The 15,045-nt window shown below is 35.2% G+C and overlaps 1 protein-coding gene across 2 annotated transcripts in view; it reads right to left on the bottom strand.

Moving 5' to 3' along the window:
• Positions 1–10,353: 10,353 nt before the first annotated feature.
• The window catches only part of ATAB2 (RNA binding protein), an 84,199-nt gene continuing 79,507 nt past the window's right edge, over positions 10,354–15,045 (bottom strand). The window contains exon 5 of one of the 2 annotated variants that reach the window (XM_089826120.1): positions 10,354–10,825. In XM_089826120.1, coding sequence (XP_089682246.1) covers positions 10,566–10,825 — 260 coding nt within the window. In that variant the 3' untranslated portion in view covers positions 10,354–10,565. Of the gene's footprint in view, positions 10,826–14,926; positions 15,029–15,045 lie in introns of those variants that run through there. The other variant, XM_089826121.1, reaches the window with a different exon arrangement.

Below are 15,045 nucleotides of genomic sequence, written 5' to 3'. Positions count from 1 at the left end.
TATCTAGACTTTGGTGAATTAAGCTTCATTCTGTAGATAATTCTAAGCTTTCTTTCAATCATTATTTAATGGACATGTATCGGGGCATTCTAACCCTGACTCCTGAGGATTGGACCTCATTATGGGGACAATCCTATGAATCATGATTAATCTTTTCATATTTTAATGGACATGTATTAGGGCATTCTAACCCTAACTCCTAAGGATTGAGCCTCATTCTGGGGACAATCCTATGAATCGTGATTAATCTTGTCATATTTTAATGGACAGGTATCAGGGCATTCTAACTCTAACTCCAAAGGATCAAGGCTCAAGTGTTCTGGGAAAGATCCTACAAATTTTGACAATCTTTGTTCTATTCAACTGGTATCAAGGTGTTCTATCTAGACTTCAGAGGGTTAAGCTTTGTTCTAGATATAACCCTAAAAATCTCATCAATTGGTTTTTGTATCATCATTCTCATAATCAATCTCAGTTCTTGTTCTATACTTTATACTTTTGATTTCTTTGAATCAACATGATGCTCGCACATTTATTCAAATAGGGGCAAATGTAATACCCCTAAATTGGCACATTGACATTCTGAACCAATTTCAGTGCATCAATCTCACAACATCAGTCTCTTGATCAATTAAGTCCTATTGTATTAGGAATTTATGTTTCTAATTATCTCTACTTGACTTAAGTGTCAAATGCAAAAAATCCCTAATCTGTATTAATCACATACTTTATTTAATTCCTAAATATTGATTAAAATTGGCTAAATTAACCTCCTAATCAAATTAATTTAATTATAAGTCCTAAGCACTTTAATTAAATTAAATCTACCATCTTTAGCTAATACACATGAAAAAAGAATTAAATATATTGATTTAATTAAATATACACATCATAAGTGTTGAAACTAATTATTTAATTAATTGGAATATTAGATTATGATGTCATGTTTGAATGGATCAATATTCTTTCCTAATTCATCTCATATGAAAATAGAATTAAATATATTGATTTAATCAAATATCCTCATCATAATTGTTGAAACTAATTATTTAATTAATTAGAATAATAATTATGAGTTCATATTTGAATAGATCAATATTATCCCCTAATTCACCTTATTCAACTTCATAAAAAATGGAGGACTTAATCTCTCATTCGATCTAAACCATACACCCAGCTTAATCTTGACCGTTGATTGGGTTCAATATTCTATAAAAGAGACCCTCAGCCTATCATTTGGGAGGATGCAATTGAAGAGTATCGAACCGCTGTTGGATTGATCACTCAAGCATTTTTCATTCGAATCACCATTGATTTTACATGCTCATTATCTAGATTACAATGCATTCATTTAGCTTAATTTCCTTATCATTCTTCTTAGATTAATTTGAGTATCATTTAGATTAATTCATATATTTGCATACAAAATCTAAAAAACATAGATTAATTTTACATTTGCATACATTCAAATCCTTCGTACTAGTTTGGTCTAGTTACTGAACTGTCAATTCTAAGAGCACATAGTAAAACCCCTTCCAATTAGAAGACAACAAATCACCTTGTACAAACATGTCAGATGAATAATCTCATGTTCATTCCAAAATTTTACTAACAAACAATGATCATGTTCAAGTGTGTGGTTAAATTACAGGCCCATATTTAACACTCACAGATTGGAGTATTGTATTATACAATAATTTGTTCATAAATATAGTTTGTCATATTTATAGTTGAGTTATCCGTTAGTGCACGTGACTCCACCCATTTGGTCAAATACTTGGTTATTAACATCACTTAGAGACATCTATGAGCCCTTCTTGTCTTCAAAGGTCCAACGAAGTCTAAGCCCCAACACTCAAATAATTCCTATGCTTGTGAGGGATTGAACTTTACCAAGGGTTTCTCCACTTGCTAACAAGTATCACAACTGACCACCCACTCCCTTGCATTGTTGTTTAGGGTAGACCACTATAGCCCTACCAAAAGGACTTTTGTGTCTTCATTTCTGGTCCCATATGCCCTCTTGTCACACCTTTGTGAGCTTCCCTTAGGACATTTGCACCTCTTACTCCATAACACACCTTCTTAATACTTGGTTCAAGCCAATTTTATACAGGAGTCCATTGGTAAATTGGAACGTTCTACTCCTTAGTACTAGCTTATGTTTCTCCCCTGACACCATCTTTCTTGGAAATGGTTACGTTAAAAGATATTTGCCAATGGTTTTGTACCACTTCAGAAGAATGGCAATATGAAATAGGTGTGAATTTGGGAAGTTATCATTAATTTCTTTTGGGAGCTATCCCAACTTAATCTTAGAGAGTTGATCAAAAATGGTGTGGCTCATCCTAGGCCACACAATAATGGTGAAGGTGAATTCTTGAAGTAGCAACAACCATTTTCTCACCATCCCATGTATGATTGGTTTTCTTACAAGGTACATCTGTGCCTAGTGGTCCAAATAAAGCATGAATGGTGTTTCCAAAAAATAGTGCCTGGAATTTTGCATAACATAGACCATTATGAGGTCATCTTGCTCCATCATGCTATAGTTCTTCTCAACTCTCGACAGTGTTCTATTGGTGAAATAGATGGGATGGTCAAGGCCATGATCACCCGTCAGCGCCGAGGTTGCACTGATTAAAAAGTTAGAAGAATCCATATGTACGTGGAATTCCTTATCCTAGTTGGGTTATGCCAAGATTGGTCCCCCAATAGTCTGGTCTTTAATTCGTCAAAGGAAGTCTCTTGCTATGTACCCCAAATATAGGATTCCCCTTTCTGCGTCAGCCTATAGAGGGGTTGGGATATTTGGGAAAATTTCTTTATAAGCTTCCTGTAATAGCTAATGTGCCCTAAGAATGATTTTATTCTGGATACATTTGTGTGACCCTCCATCTCGACTATTACTTTTACCTTGTCAGGATTGGTCTTTAATCATGTCTTGTAAATAATGTGACTGAGAAGCTTTCCTTGTGGCCCATAAATATGCACTTCTTCAGATTGATTGCTAAGCTTGCCCATTCGCACCTCTCCATACATTCTCCTAGCACTGCCAAGTGGGTGTCCTGCCCACTAAAGATAGATCAATCGTCAAGGAAGTCTTGAAAGTTCCTTACAGACATTTTATAAAAAATGTGAATAATTATTCCCTGGAACATAGTGGGTGTGTTACATAGACCGAAGGGCATTTTTTTATATGCGTACAACCTGTCCTCCACCATGAACATGATTTTCAATTTATCTTCATCTGCAATTGAAATCTAGTTATACCTCGAGGATCCGTCCATGAACAAATACATCTCATATCCTGCCACTTCCTCAAGCATTGTGACTATAAATGGAAAAGGGTAGGGATCCTTTATAGTGATGACATTCAATCATTTGAATTTGACATAAATCTAGATTTGGTTTCCCTCATCTATTAATAATATTACTATGGGTGATACCCATTCACTTGTTTGTACTTTGAAGATAAGCATTGCCTCCACCATATGTTGAATTTCCTCATCTACTTTGGTAACATAATTATTCTTCATCCTTTATGGATTTCTTCATACATGTATGACTCTAAGTACCAAAGGTATGCAATGCATGCACATCTCTAGTGATACACCCTTAAGGTTCTCATAAGTCTAGGAAAATGTGTCATTATATTCCATGAATATTTTGAACATTGTGGCTTTTAGTACATGATTCTAGTCATCCTCAACCAATACGTTGTGTGGTTTTTCTCATCCCTAAGGTTGGTAATTTGTAGGGACAGTTCATCATACTTCATTGGTCCTTTGATGAAAAATTGGTGGGTTGGGCTTTCATTCATACAGGCCTCTCTTTGTTCGTATTCCCCATAGTCTTGCGGAAACACCTCCTTTTTTGACCCTTGTTCTATCTCTTCCACCCCCTACATGAAATTGTGAAAAAGTTCATAGTCTTCCATCTACCAATGGAAGAGTCTATTTATTGAACTTATGTCATCCACTGAACATTCCTCAAGTTCCAGTACACCTTCCTCATTCAGTTTCATTCAGTTTCATTCAATTTCTACCCTAATACATTCCACCATGCTCCCCATGCAGACTTGAACTTTGAAGATGATGCAATTTCTTCGCTTACTTTTTGTGTACAGAGGTCAATAACAATCTTCCTTCCACCACTTTCCATGGATAGGGTATTGTTCTTCCAATTATGATTTACCCTTACTTTCACAAGCCATTCCCTACCCAGAATAACATCATATCCTTTCTTCTTGAGTGGGATCACAATGAAGTCCAACATGAATGATTGCATTCCGATGGTAACTTGTTGAGCAATTAGTGTCCCAAGGGGTTTTATCCAATGTTGGTTTGTACCCACTAGATTGAAGGTCGAGGGCCACTGAGTAGGATTCCCAAGTTTATTCCATGTCTCCTTCGGAAGGGTGTTCACCTATGACTCACCATTGACTATAGTATCTGTGAGAATTGTTCCCAAAATGCCCATTTTGACGACTGTCAGGTGTCAATCATAATTCATGACCAATAGCATGGGGTCCATTGTTGACCCACTTGGGGTGTGCAACTATTACATGGTACTTGGTTGAGAAGCTACACAAGGCTATGTGACACAAGTATTAAATAGTGTCATCTTCAATTGAGGCATGGTATGGAGGAGGTCTTGAATTTTGACTGATAACTCCAATTTTTACATCTGTGGTAGTATATTGTTCTCTACTTCTATCTTCCCCAAAGGGCTCACTATCAAGTGTGTATCCTTCCTTACTTTCATGGCCTTCTCTATTTATTCGTTAGCCTCTTGTACTCTTCTTCTCAGTATGGGGATCGGGTAATACCTCTTGTTTCACTTGGTTTTGGGTGACATCAAGTACCTTTTCCTCTTCGATGTTGAGAAGGTTTATGTCATCATTTTGATAGTTAGCATTTTTGTGAGGTTGTACCATCAATACAACTTTACTAGTGTGTCTCTCTTTGTGTAGTATCAGGTAAAGTGGCCCCACTGGCTGCACGCATGGCATTGAATCACCTGTTGTCCCTTCAAAGCATATTGTGTTAGTCTTATGTTATTGTTACCTCCTCTCCTTCCATGCCATTTGTTTTGGAACCTACTAGATGATGCATTATTATTCATTTGTTGGTTAGGAATGGCTGCCCTGAAGGTAGACGATTTCCCATGGGTGAAGAGCACCTATTGGCTTCTCATCTTGATATTGTATGGGAATTCCTTAGTGGAATGACCCATCACTTGGCAAATATCACAAAATGATTTTTTTGGACATGACCTCTTTGTGTGGCCACTCTCCTTGCACTTTATGCACCACATCTCTCCATCAATTTGTCTTGTGCTCCCCTCATCATATTAAACTCCACCATCATTTCCATGTCTTTCTAGAGGGCTTGCACCATCTTATTGGATCATCCTCACTGTTTCTCTCAACTAATGATTTATCACTTTTAGATGAGGACTTACTTTTCTTCTTCTTCTTTGATGTGTTATATTTTTCCAAATTCATGGCCTTTTTGTAAGCATCTACATACAACATAGATGACACTATTTTCATCTTCTTCCCAGGGGAAGCATTTAATCCCTAAACGAACCATCTTTTCTTTAATTCACTAGTCGAATGAGTTGTCATCCTCCCCAACAATTTCATCAGCTTGCAATTATAGGTTCTTATAGTTTCTTTCTTTCCTTGCTTCAAGCTATATATTTGTGCGACCACCTCATTGTCATCCTGAAGCACTCTGAATTCCACTTGAAATTCCTTCCTCTAATCATCCCATGAGCTTACTTTTACCTTGTCCATGTTGGAGTACTAATCCATGACAACTCCTCAAAGGGTCGACGCAAATTGTTGGACCCAATCATCTTGATCTGAAACTCCATTTGCAATCTAGATAGTCTCACAAGTATGAAAGCATCTCATGGGATGCTCATTTTTGTCACCATTGAGTTTTGATAGTTTCTGCTTTTGAGACATGTTTCTCCCTTTGGTTGTTTGTTGAGAATGGATTTGATTAGGGACCAACGAGTTATTGCCTCCCATTGGTTGTGTTCCTGAATTGGTTGGGTTGGATCTCTATGGGTTTCTTTGACCATCGTGCGATGTCCCTCTAACACTCCTTACCCCAGTGTCCTCGACTTCCCTCGCTTCTTCTCTCCCTTCCCTTCAATCACTCCAAATTTAGGTTTCCTTTGTCCATGGTGTGCGAGATAGGTTTATGAACTACTCTCATGTTTCCCCAATCAAGTCTAGCCTTTCTCGTGTCTCTTCTAGTAATCCTCACTACTTCTTACCCGTCGGTGTTGTGGCGAATTGTGGTTCCCCTTCAGTTGGTGCATCTCCTATAAAAATCACGTGGTCACCTTTTGTGACACTGTTGCGGTCTCCTTCTAGCAATCTTTTGGTCGGTTGTCCTTTAGTGAGTTGCCTTAACCTTTGTTGATGTTCTACTTGTGTGAGAATTAGTGCTTCATGTGTGGCTTGCAAGGCATTTGATTTTTCCTTCTTATTGCTATATTTAGTAATTTGGGCATAAATTCTCTAAAAACACATCATGTTTAAATAGAACACTTTTATTTATTCATATCTCTGTACGTGGGTCAACCCTGTGACCTTGTCACTATAGTGTCCTTTATTCTCCCTTCTCAAGGGTATTCAGTTCATCAGTTTGTCCCTTGTTGGGTTCCATTACATTCTTCTTCCTTCCGATGGTTATTCTCCGTAAAATTTCACATAATTTGTTGGCAACGTTGTTCCCACTCAATTTCCTCCATTCGGTTTGTTTGTGTGAGGGATGCCTTGTGCTAATAGATGGGGTAGTTGATCCAATAGCCCATTCATGGCGAGGCTTATGGTCAATGCATCTCATACAGTATCTTCAATAGCTTTCACCTATGTAGCCTCTAACACATACTACAGATAAATTAGAAGAGTAATTGTAAAACATTATCAAAGAACTGTCATGGATTTCATTAATCTCAACAACAGATTACATCCACAAGGTTACAAACAAGAACGATAGAACATACGATTGATGCCTTCTTCCATTCAAAGGGATGTACAAATAGATTCCAAGGGGGTACAACGTGAACTATCACAACCAAACTACCTATCCCTCGGTCATACTAACTACCAACAACATAATTAACAATAACACATAAAACCACGCACATGATTCTAAATGACTTAATACATTTTTGTCGACAATAAACTGCCATCATATTACCCAAAAGTTCATCAAGGAGTTCCAACTTGGCTTTCATACTTTTGACAAGTTCTCCCTTTTTTAACCTATTAAAAGCTTCAGGAGATATACTCAGTGTGTTGTTAATGTTATTCTATGTGTTTGGATATATTGAGCTTTCATAATTGTTTCCTTTGGGATGTCGATTTTGAAGTCTAGATCCATCAAAGATTGATTACCTGATATGTTGGTTAGATTGTTTTAGTATTGGTGTTATCATTTTTTCCTTTAGTCGAATCAAAATTTATAAAATGTGCTAGTTCTTTATTTTTTGGCATTCCATTATCTACTTTGATTTATTAATGTTTGAAATTGGAGGGGTTGGACATATTAGAATTTGATTGGAGATGTTGTCATGTTGCTTCAAATTAGGTACAAGCTTAGCACTATTATCAATTATACATCCTTCTTCAATATCCAAATGAGGAGAGTTCTCTCTAGTTTGAGTTGATTCGGATTATGATAAGAAAAAAAGACTTTTTCTAAGTTGAACTTGATTGCATAATAAATATTTGAGTATGAATTTGAATTTGAACATGGATTTGAATGTCTATTGGTATTGAGGTCTAGAAGTAGACGGGTTTCTTCTACAAACTCACAAATTTCTCTAACAATGTTTCCAAATATGTGGCAACCATTTTTTAAAAATAGGATTCAAAAGAGAGATTGTTGACTGTATGGTCTACCTCCCTGATATTGAACAACATCTCACTAGAAATATACATAGCATGAAAAGAAGATGAAAGGCCTAGAAAAAATTCTTTTATTGATGTATTTATCATGTAAGCATTTAATTTTATATGTTAGTATTAAGGTCCACATAATATCTCTTATACCGAGTTTAGCTTTTAAGCAATTTAAGAATAAAGGGCTTTAATTTATGAACAAGAATATCTATATTATATTAAATTTTATTGAAAATAACACTAATTAAATTAATTTCTTAATTAAAGTTATGTATCATGCGAATTGTGAATTTATAATTTTTTTCATAAAAATTTAACAATAACTAGACAATGTAATGCAATGGTTTTACTTGAGACTAATAAAAGATTTACCCTATATGAAGTAGAGGAGCCAAGAGATCAAAGGATATAACATATTTGACAAATTTTGTGCACTTTCGTACAAATGAACTTTCCAAATTTATTTATGCTGAACTTCAAGGTTACCAAATACTTGAAGAAACATTCACTTTAAGGGTCCGTTTGGTTCTTGGAAGATGACAGGAATTGGCTTTTTCAAAATCTGGATTTGAAAATTTGTGCATTTGTTTCAAAATTGGCAAAAAGGAATTAGCATACTAAACTTCCAATTTTGCCTCAAAACCAAGTTTTCCAACTCCCTACTAACAAGTAGGAATTGAAAATCAAAACTTGGTTATGTTTTTTAAGTAGTGTAAAAACAATATATTAGACTACTTTTTGAAATTTTCTTTCAACTCCAAGCTTACACATAAAAATGTGTCTTCACACACATCTTCCAAGTGAAACAAACGATTTAAGTAAAATTCCAAAAATTGGAATGAAGATTTGCAAAACCTTGATTTGGCTAAGCCAAGCTTTGTAGAAATCTAGGTTTTTTAAATTCCATGAACCAAATGGACCCTAAATGTTGAACTTTATGGTGAGCAATCATTGGAAGTGTCTGTGATAAGTGTATGAAAGTGAGTGAGCGAGTGAGAGAGAATCCTTGATCACACTCGCAACTTCATTTTCTTAACAACTTACCATCTGATGTCATGTATTGCATGAATACCTTACTCTGAGATTTTGATCTTCATAATTCAAGATAAGCAATATCATAAAATTCCAAAGATTTGTATATTTATTACAAACCATTTTATTATGAACACAAGCCTAATTTTCATCATTTAATATAGTCCAAATGGATGTGACCTTCTTGAAATACAATCAAAGAAATATTTTCATCAAAATTGGACCATCTTTACAACTATGTCATGATCTTTTATTTTTATTTTTATTTTTTAATATACACTACTTTTAATATTGAAAAAGATTTGAACTCAACATCATCTGCATACCTACAAAATGAAAATTTCCATTAATCAAGTGCCTTCAACTATGTAGATACACTATGGTAAAATAAACTATAAACATTCTTTTACCTTAATTAAATAAATAATTACTACTACTAAGTTCCAAAATCTTATCACAATCATTCTCACAAGAACACACCCTTTCTGATCTTAAGGGATGAAACGACAAGGGTAGAAGAAGAGCAGCGAAGATGAACATAACTTTGTCTCGCCATACTGATTAAATACGGAGGCGAGGTGAAATTGAAAAGAAATGGATAACCTAATCTCACTATATTGATTAAATAGAGAGGCAGGGTGAAATCGAAAAGAAATGGATAACCTAAGACATGCCGCTGGTAATTGATCAAAGGCCATGAGGATCAAACACGTAAGAATTACCTGTTTTCAATTTCCTCTTTATAAGACCAAATTCAAATTCAAATTTATTGGGATAGTTGGACCATATTCTATGATGAATTCTTCCAGTGGGCACTCCTTAATTCGCTGAAAATAACCACACATTAATGTTTGCTTCTCTTGGATAAAGAAGAACATTTTTTATTGCCAACTCAAGAAAATGCTGCTGTGCACTGCGTGCAGACACAAATACGAAGAATTGAATAAACTAAGTTGAACTAAAGTTTTCCCAATGTTTGAATTGGTAAACCATTTCAAGGAAATGTCGGCGACAACTTCAAAATTGTGATATATAAAGTGCATTATCTATCTTTTCTAAATAGATAGTGGTCTGATAAAACAAGAAATATCAATAGCCTGCTATTTTTTCAACTTTTGTGATCTGTCATTGAGATCAGTGATGAATGAATTTCGCCCGAGATAACGTTGATTACCAACGAAAATATAGATGAGTAAAGTGTGACAATGCTAGAAATTTTGACATTCCAGCATTATGGACTCGTACCAAGCAGAAAGAAAATTTGTCCAAAAACATGTCTCAAATTGAATTTTTAAGAAGTATCTGAAAAGGAAGCAATATAATTTTAAATACCCAAGTCTAGCTGTCATGTTTTCATGAATTGACAAAGAAGTGAACTGATGTTCACAGAATTTCAACTTAAGAAGTGGCATGGTTATTAAATCCTGTTGAGGGCATGTTAGTTATTTACATGATTTGGAAGATTATGCATGAACAAATGCTTTAAAATTATATAAACTATTGATTGGGCTAAAGAATCACCAGACTTGCAAATTACAAAAGCATAAAATTTGCTAGAATCATTTCCTTTTACATACTTCAAGAAAGTTTATTGTCCATAACATTATACAGGTGGACTGGGCATATCCAGTATAAGCCAGAATCCAGTACAAGAATCTGAATCCAGAGATTCTTGGATAGCTAAGAAGTGCAGACCACCACATGCTCTTTTCGCTGCTTCCCAAGCTTCTGCTTCCTGATCTGTTTGTTTTCTTTTTTTATAAAAAGCATACCGCCACCTTTTGGAAACCCCAGCTGATAAAACCAGACAGGCACGCTGTCGATCTACATCGATGGAGGCTATTTCCAATGAATTGGTAAAAGCTGTTTTCATCAAAAAAAAATTAGATGCTAGAAAAGAATCTAACTGCTATATGATGGAAGCATTTGTAGCATTACAACTGTGAATAAAACTTTCATCCCCACCCCGGATGAAGATTGCCTCCCACCTGCCCATAGGGGCCCCCAGGATCGGGTGGGAGATTAAGTCTAAGGTGGGGGCTAACCTGGTGGGGGATTCGGGAGAAGGGGGGCATCAGTCCATGTGCCTGGACCGGACAAGGTAGGGATTTCTGCTACTGCTGAGGGGATGGATGGCCCGCCAACTCAATATCAGACAAATATTTAAAAAGAATAAAAACTCAAACATGTCTCAATTACTGGATGCATATGGTTAACATTCGATCAAAGATGAGCAGTACACTAAAACAAATCTTGAGATTTAAGGAAAAATGATTAAAATTAAGCAACCCAAGCTCCTACTATGCTAGAAATTCATCAATATAGGATTTAGGCTGCAGTTGGTATGCATGAGTTTCCTTGAATTACATGAAAGGACATGAATATTGTGAAAATAATAAAAAACAGTTGTAACAATAATTAAAACTTCGAAAAACAACAACACGTAGATATTGAAAAGTGATTCATATTTAGCCTAAACACTTAGGCGGTTAACTTGCGCATAGACTTAGTTGTGATAAAAAATCTAAAAACCTTCCTACAACAATCTTAAAGATGGCTCATGAAAATTAAAACTGTTGTCACAATTTATAAAAATAGCCTATTGATGCCAGAAAATCGTTTATACATCCATCTTTCAGGCACTTTACTGCGGTCATTAGAAAGTGCATAGAAATGACTATTAAAATACCTAATGAGGTTCGGAAGTTGCCAAAGGATACAAGAACCAATTAACCAAAGAAATGAGTGTTAAAATATCTCATGAAGTACGGATCTTGTCAAAGGAATAGGAATCATTTGCCTCATATAGATACCCCATGGGTTTTTTGTCCCCATCTGCCATCTCTAGAACCCTCACTAATGGTTCTGACACCTGGACATAAAAAATTATACAAAAATCAGCAAATTGCAATATTTGAAAATTGAATAATAAATCATCAATTAAGACTTGAAAACTTGCATTGCCATATCTAACATCAATCACAACCTTCACAACCTTCTCTGCTTCAGGCTTCTTGGCATAAGGACTCCCCAACCATTTCACAATCATGACCATATGCATCATGTCGTTCAATGTGGGCAATATGCTTTACAGGATGAGAAAAGAAATAGCAAAGCATGCGACTCCTACTTGCACAAGATCCTGACCAGTTGTGTGCTCTCTCATAAGACTTAGGACCCATGTGTTATTGTAGATGTACTTTGTGATATTCCTTCCCTCTTCAACCACCTTCTCCACCCAACTTACTCTCCCTAGGTCCTCAAGGAGCAAGTCAAGACAATGGGCAGCACAAGGGCTCCAAAAGAATGTTGGATGGATCTCCATCAAAAGTCTATCTCTCCCACATACACAACTACATTATCAATCACAATTTGGATGACATTAGCCACTCCCACTTCCACTACCACTTTATCCAACATGTTGCACATATTTTCTGCATTTTTCACTTGATCAGAGGCAACAATTGCTTTTAGAAATACTAATTGTCCCCCTGAAGCAACTAGAAAGTTGATGAGCGTCCTATTCGTGCCATCTATCCATTAATCAGATACAATAGTGCAGTCTCTCTATTTCCAAACTTTTCTTTGCTCTTCCACAAGTTGATGAATGCCTTTTACCTCATCATCTAACATCGGCCCACTCACCTCATAACAAGTTAGGGGCTTGAACTGCTTACCAAACACGAAAAAATCAAAGTGACCTATTGATCCCAATATGGACTACATAAAGTATTGAAGGGAATATCATTGTAGTACCAAAATCTTGCAACTTCCACTCTTTATCTTTGAATGCATCTCTTTGTTCCATGCAGTGCTTAGCAATTCGGGTTGAGCACCAAGAGTGCTATGTGGAAGGCAAAAGTCTGATATAAACCCACCCATATGTCCCAATCCTCGTATCTATGGTCCAATGGAAGAAAAAGCATTTGCATCTGTTTCTGACCCTGTATTTGTAGACCTAAAATCCCCCATTGGAGCTGCCACGGCCTCTGATATCCTCTTTTCTCCTATCTTCTTTTGTGATCATGCTTCAAGGCTTGTCAAAGCCTCTCTTATAGCCTCTTCTAGACATTTATCACATGGTGTAATAGCATTGCATGGAAATGCAAGATGATATTTCAGTCAGCTTATGCCCAAAGTCATATGCTTAAGACTATAGATGGAAAACTTGCACTTGGCAAAAAATCACAAAGCCCCAAAAAAAAGTAAGGAAAAATTCGATCAGGTTTTACAAAAACTCGTGGAAAAAATCATGAACCTAAAAAATAGCTTAAATTTAACTAATAATATATATTTTTTGAAAAAATCAATGAGAAGATGCATCTAATGAGTTAATTAATCAAAGCACAAAAGAAACAAGCAGAGCTTAGACATATGTAAATGCAAAGTGAGTACAAAATCACATTCTCATACGAAATGCTAATGGCGGGAAGAAAAATAGTAAATAGTTTCTACAAAACTAGAAGCAAATACATTGTAGCAAAATAGTTCAAGAGTGAGTTTCAGCAATTTTTGCTTAATGGAAAGTAATGTTTGTCTTGGGTGTGAGCAAGTGGTTGAGCTAAGTCTCTTAGGACTCAAGAATATAGAATTAAAACCAAGTGATTTATGAGAAATGAGTTAGAATCATTAGAAAATCCTTGTTCCAACTTCAATTTGAACTCAAATAGCCAAGACAAGTTATGGGAGATAACACTATTGAAGGTATGTTGAATCCTGAAAATTGGCTAAGCCTAGAATTTTTCAAAAAGCCCCAAAATCTAGAATCTACATTCTATGAAGCTGAAACCTATCTCAAACTTCCTAACAATATTTATAAAAATATAACTTAAAGTAAAACTTATGTAATTATATTTAAATGTTATTTTTGTATAAATCCTCCTCCCCTAAGCTGAAAAAATGAGATTCAAAAATGACATTTTTTTCTTTTAGGTGCTGAAACAATGATCCACAATGCAAAATTGCTATCAAAAAAAGATGTTTTTGGGTGTTTAAACCTTTGATTTTGCCACACTAATGAGTGTTTTTTAACAACTCGTCACGGTTTTGCTAAAAACTTGGCACCTCTGATCATGCTGTGAGTTTTTCTCAGAAAAACTCGCTGAGTTGTATAACTCAGTGAGTTTTTAAAACTCAGAGATTAAATTGCGAGTTTTCCATATATTCTTAAGACAACAGAAACATTGGCCATCTCCCTGATTTGGTCAAGTTTTTAAAACTCAGAGATTAAATTGCGAGTTTTCCATATATTCTTAAGACAATAGAAACATTGACCATCTCCCTGATTTGGTCCCAGGATCCCATGTTTCCATAAAGGGTCCCTCTTTATGCCACCAACCATTTTCTATAGGTACTGATACTGGAAGTCTCCAAGCATAAGAATAAAAATTCATATATTAGATAAGTTTGAGATCAAACATAATTTGTAACAATTTTAAAAATAGTATGAATATATATAATTTGATAATTAAATAAAATTTTAAAATAGTTAATTAAACCAATGAATTTTTTTTTTAAATTGATATTGTCACTAAGTTACTATATATTAAATTAATAAAATATCAAATATTTAGTAAACTGTAATATAGATTAAATTAAACTAATGCATTGTAATAACCCCAACTAGTTATAACTTTTACAATCACCAAATTTCTTTCACAATTCAATGGTTTGACGTTTCGTCAAACACTTTGCCAACGAACTTTTGATCCCACTGTAATATCCCAACTAGCTCTTTATTGAGTTGATCCTACTTGTATTAACTTGTAATTTTCTTTAAATTTCATAATGTAGATTATATCATTAATGCATATTACCATGACAGATCTAATAGAATTCCCTCATCATATTCTAACCAATACAATAAACTGAAATTAGATGTCAAGAATTAGTGATTGGAACAAGTATAGCATCAGCTAAATATAGATACATATCAATTGCAAATTAAATACCTGACGATTTATGAAAATGTGCATAATGCTGATGCCTGAACTTTTCAACATGACTTCACAAGAGCTCCCAAATACTGACACTGAAATGTATATGTTGTAGGCACCCAGATTGCCCCTGTACAACAATATCAC

Source organism: Cupressus sempervirens, chromosome 4, assembly GCF_028749045.1.
Source record: "Cupressus sempervirens isolate cs-2001-9-10 chromosome 4, ASM2874904v1, whole genome shotgun sequence".
In the NCBI taxonomy this organism is placed as follows: Eukaryota; Viridiplantae; Streptophyta; class Pinopsida; order Cupressales; family Cupressaceae; genus Cupressus; species Cupressus sempervirens.
This window is presented reverse-complemented; position numbering and strand designations above follow the sequence as displayed.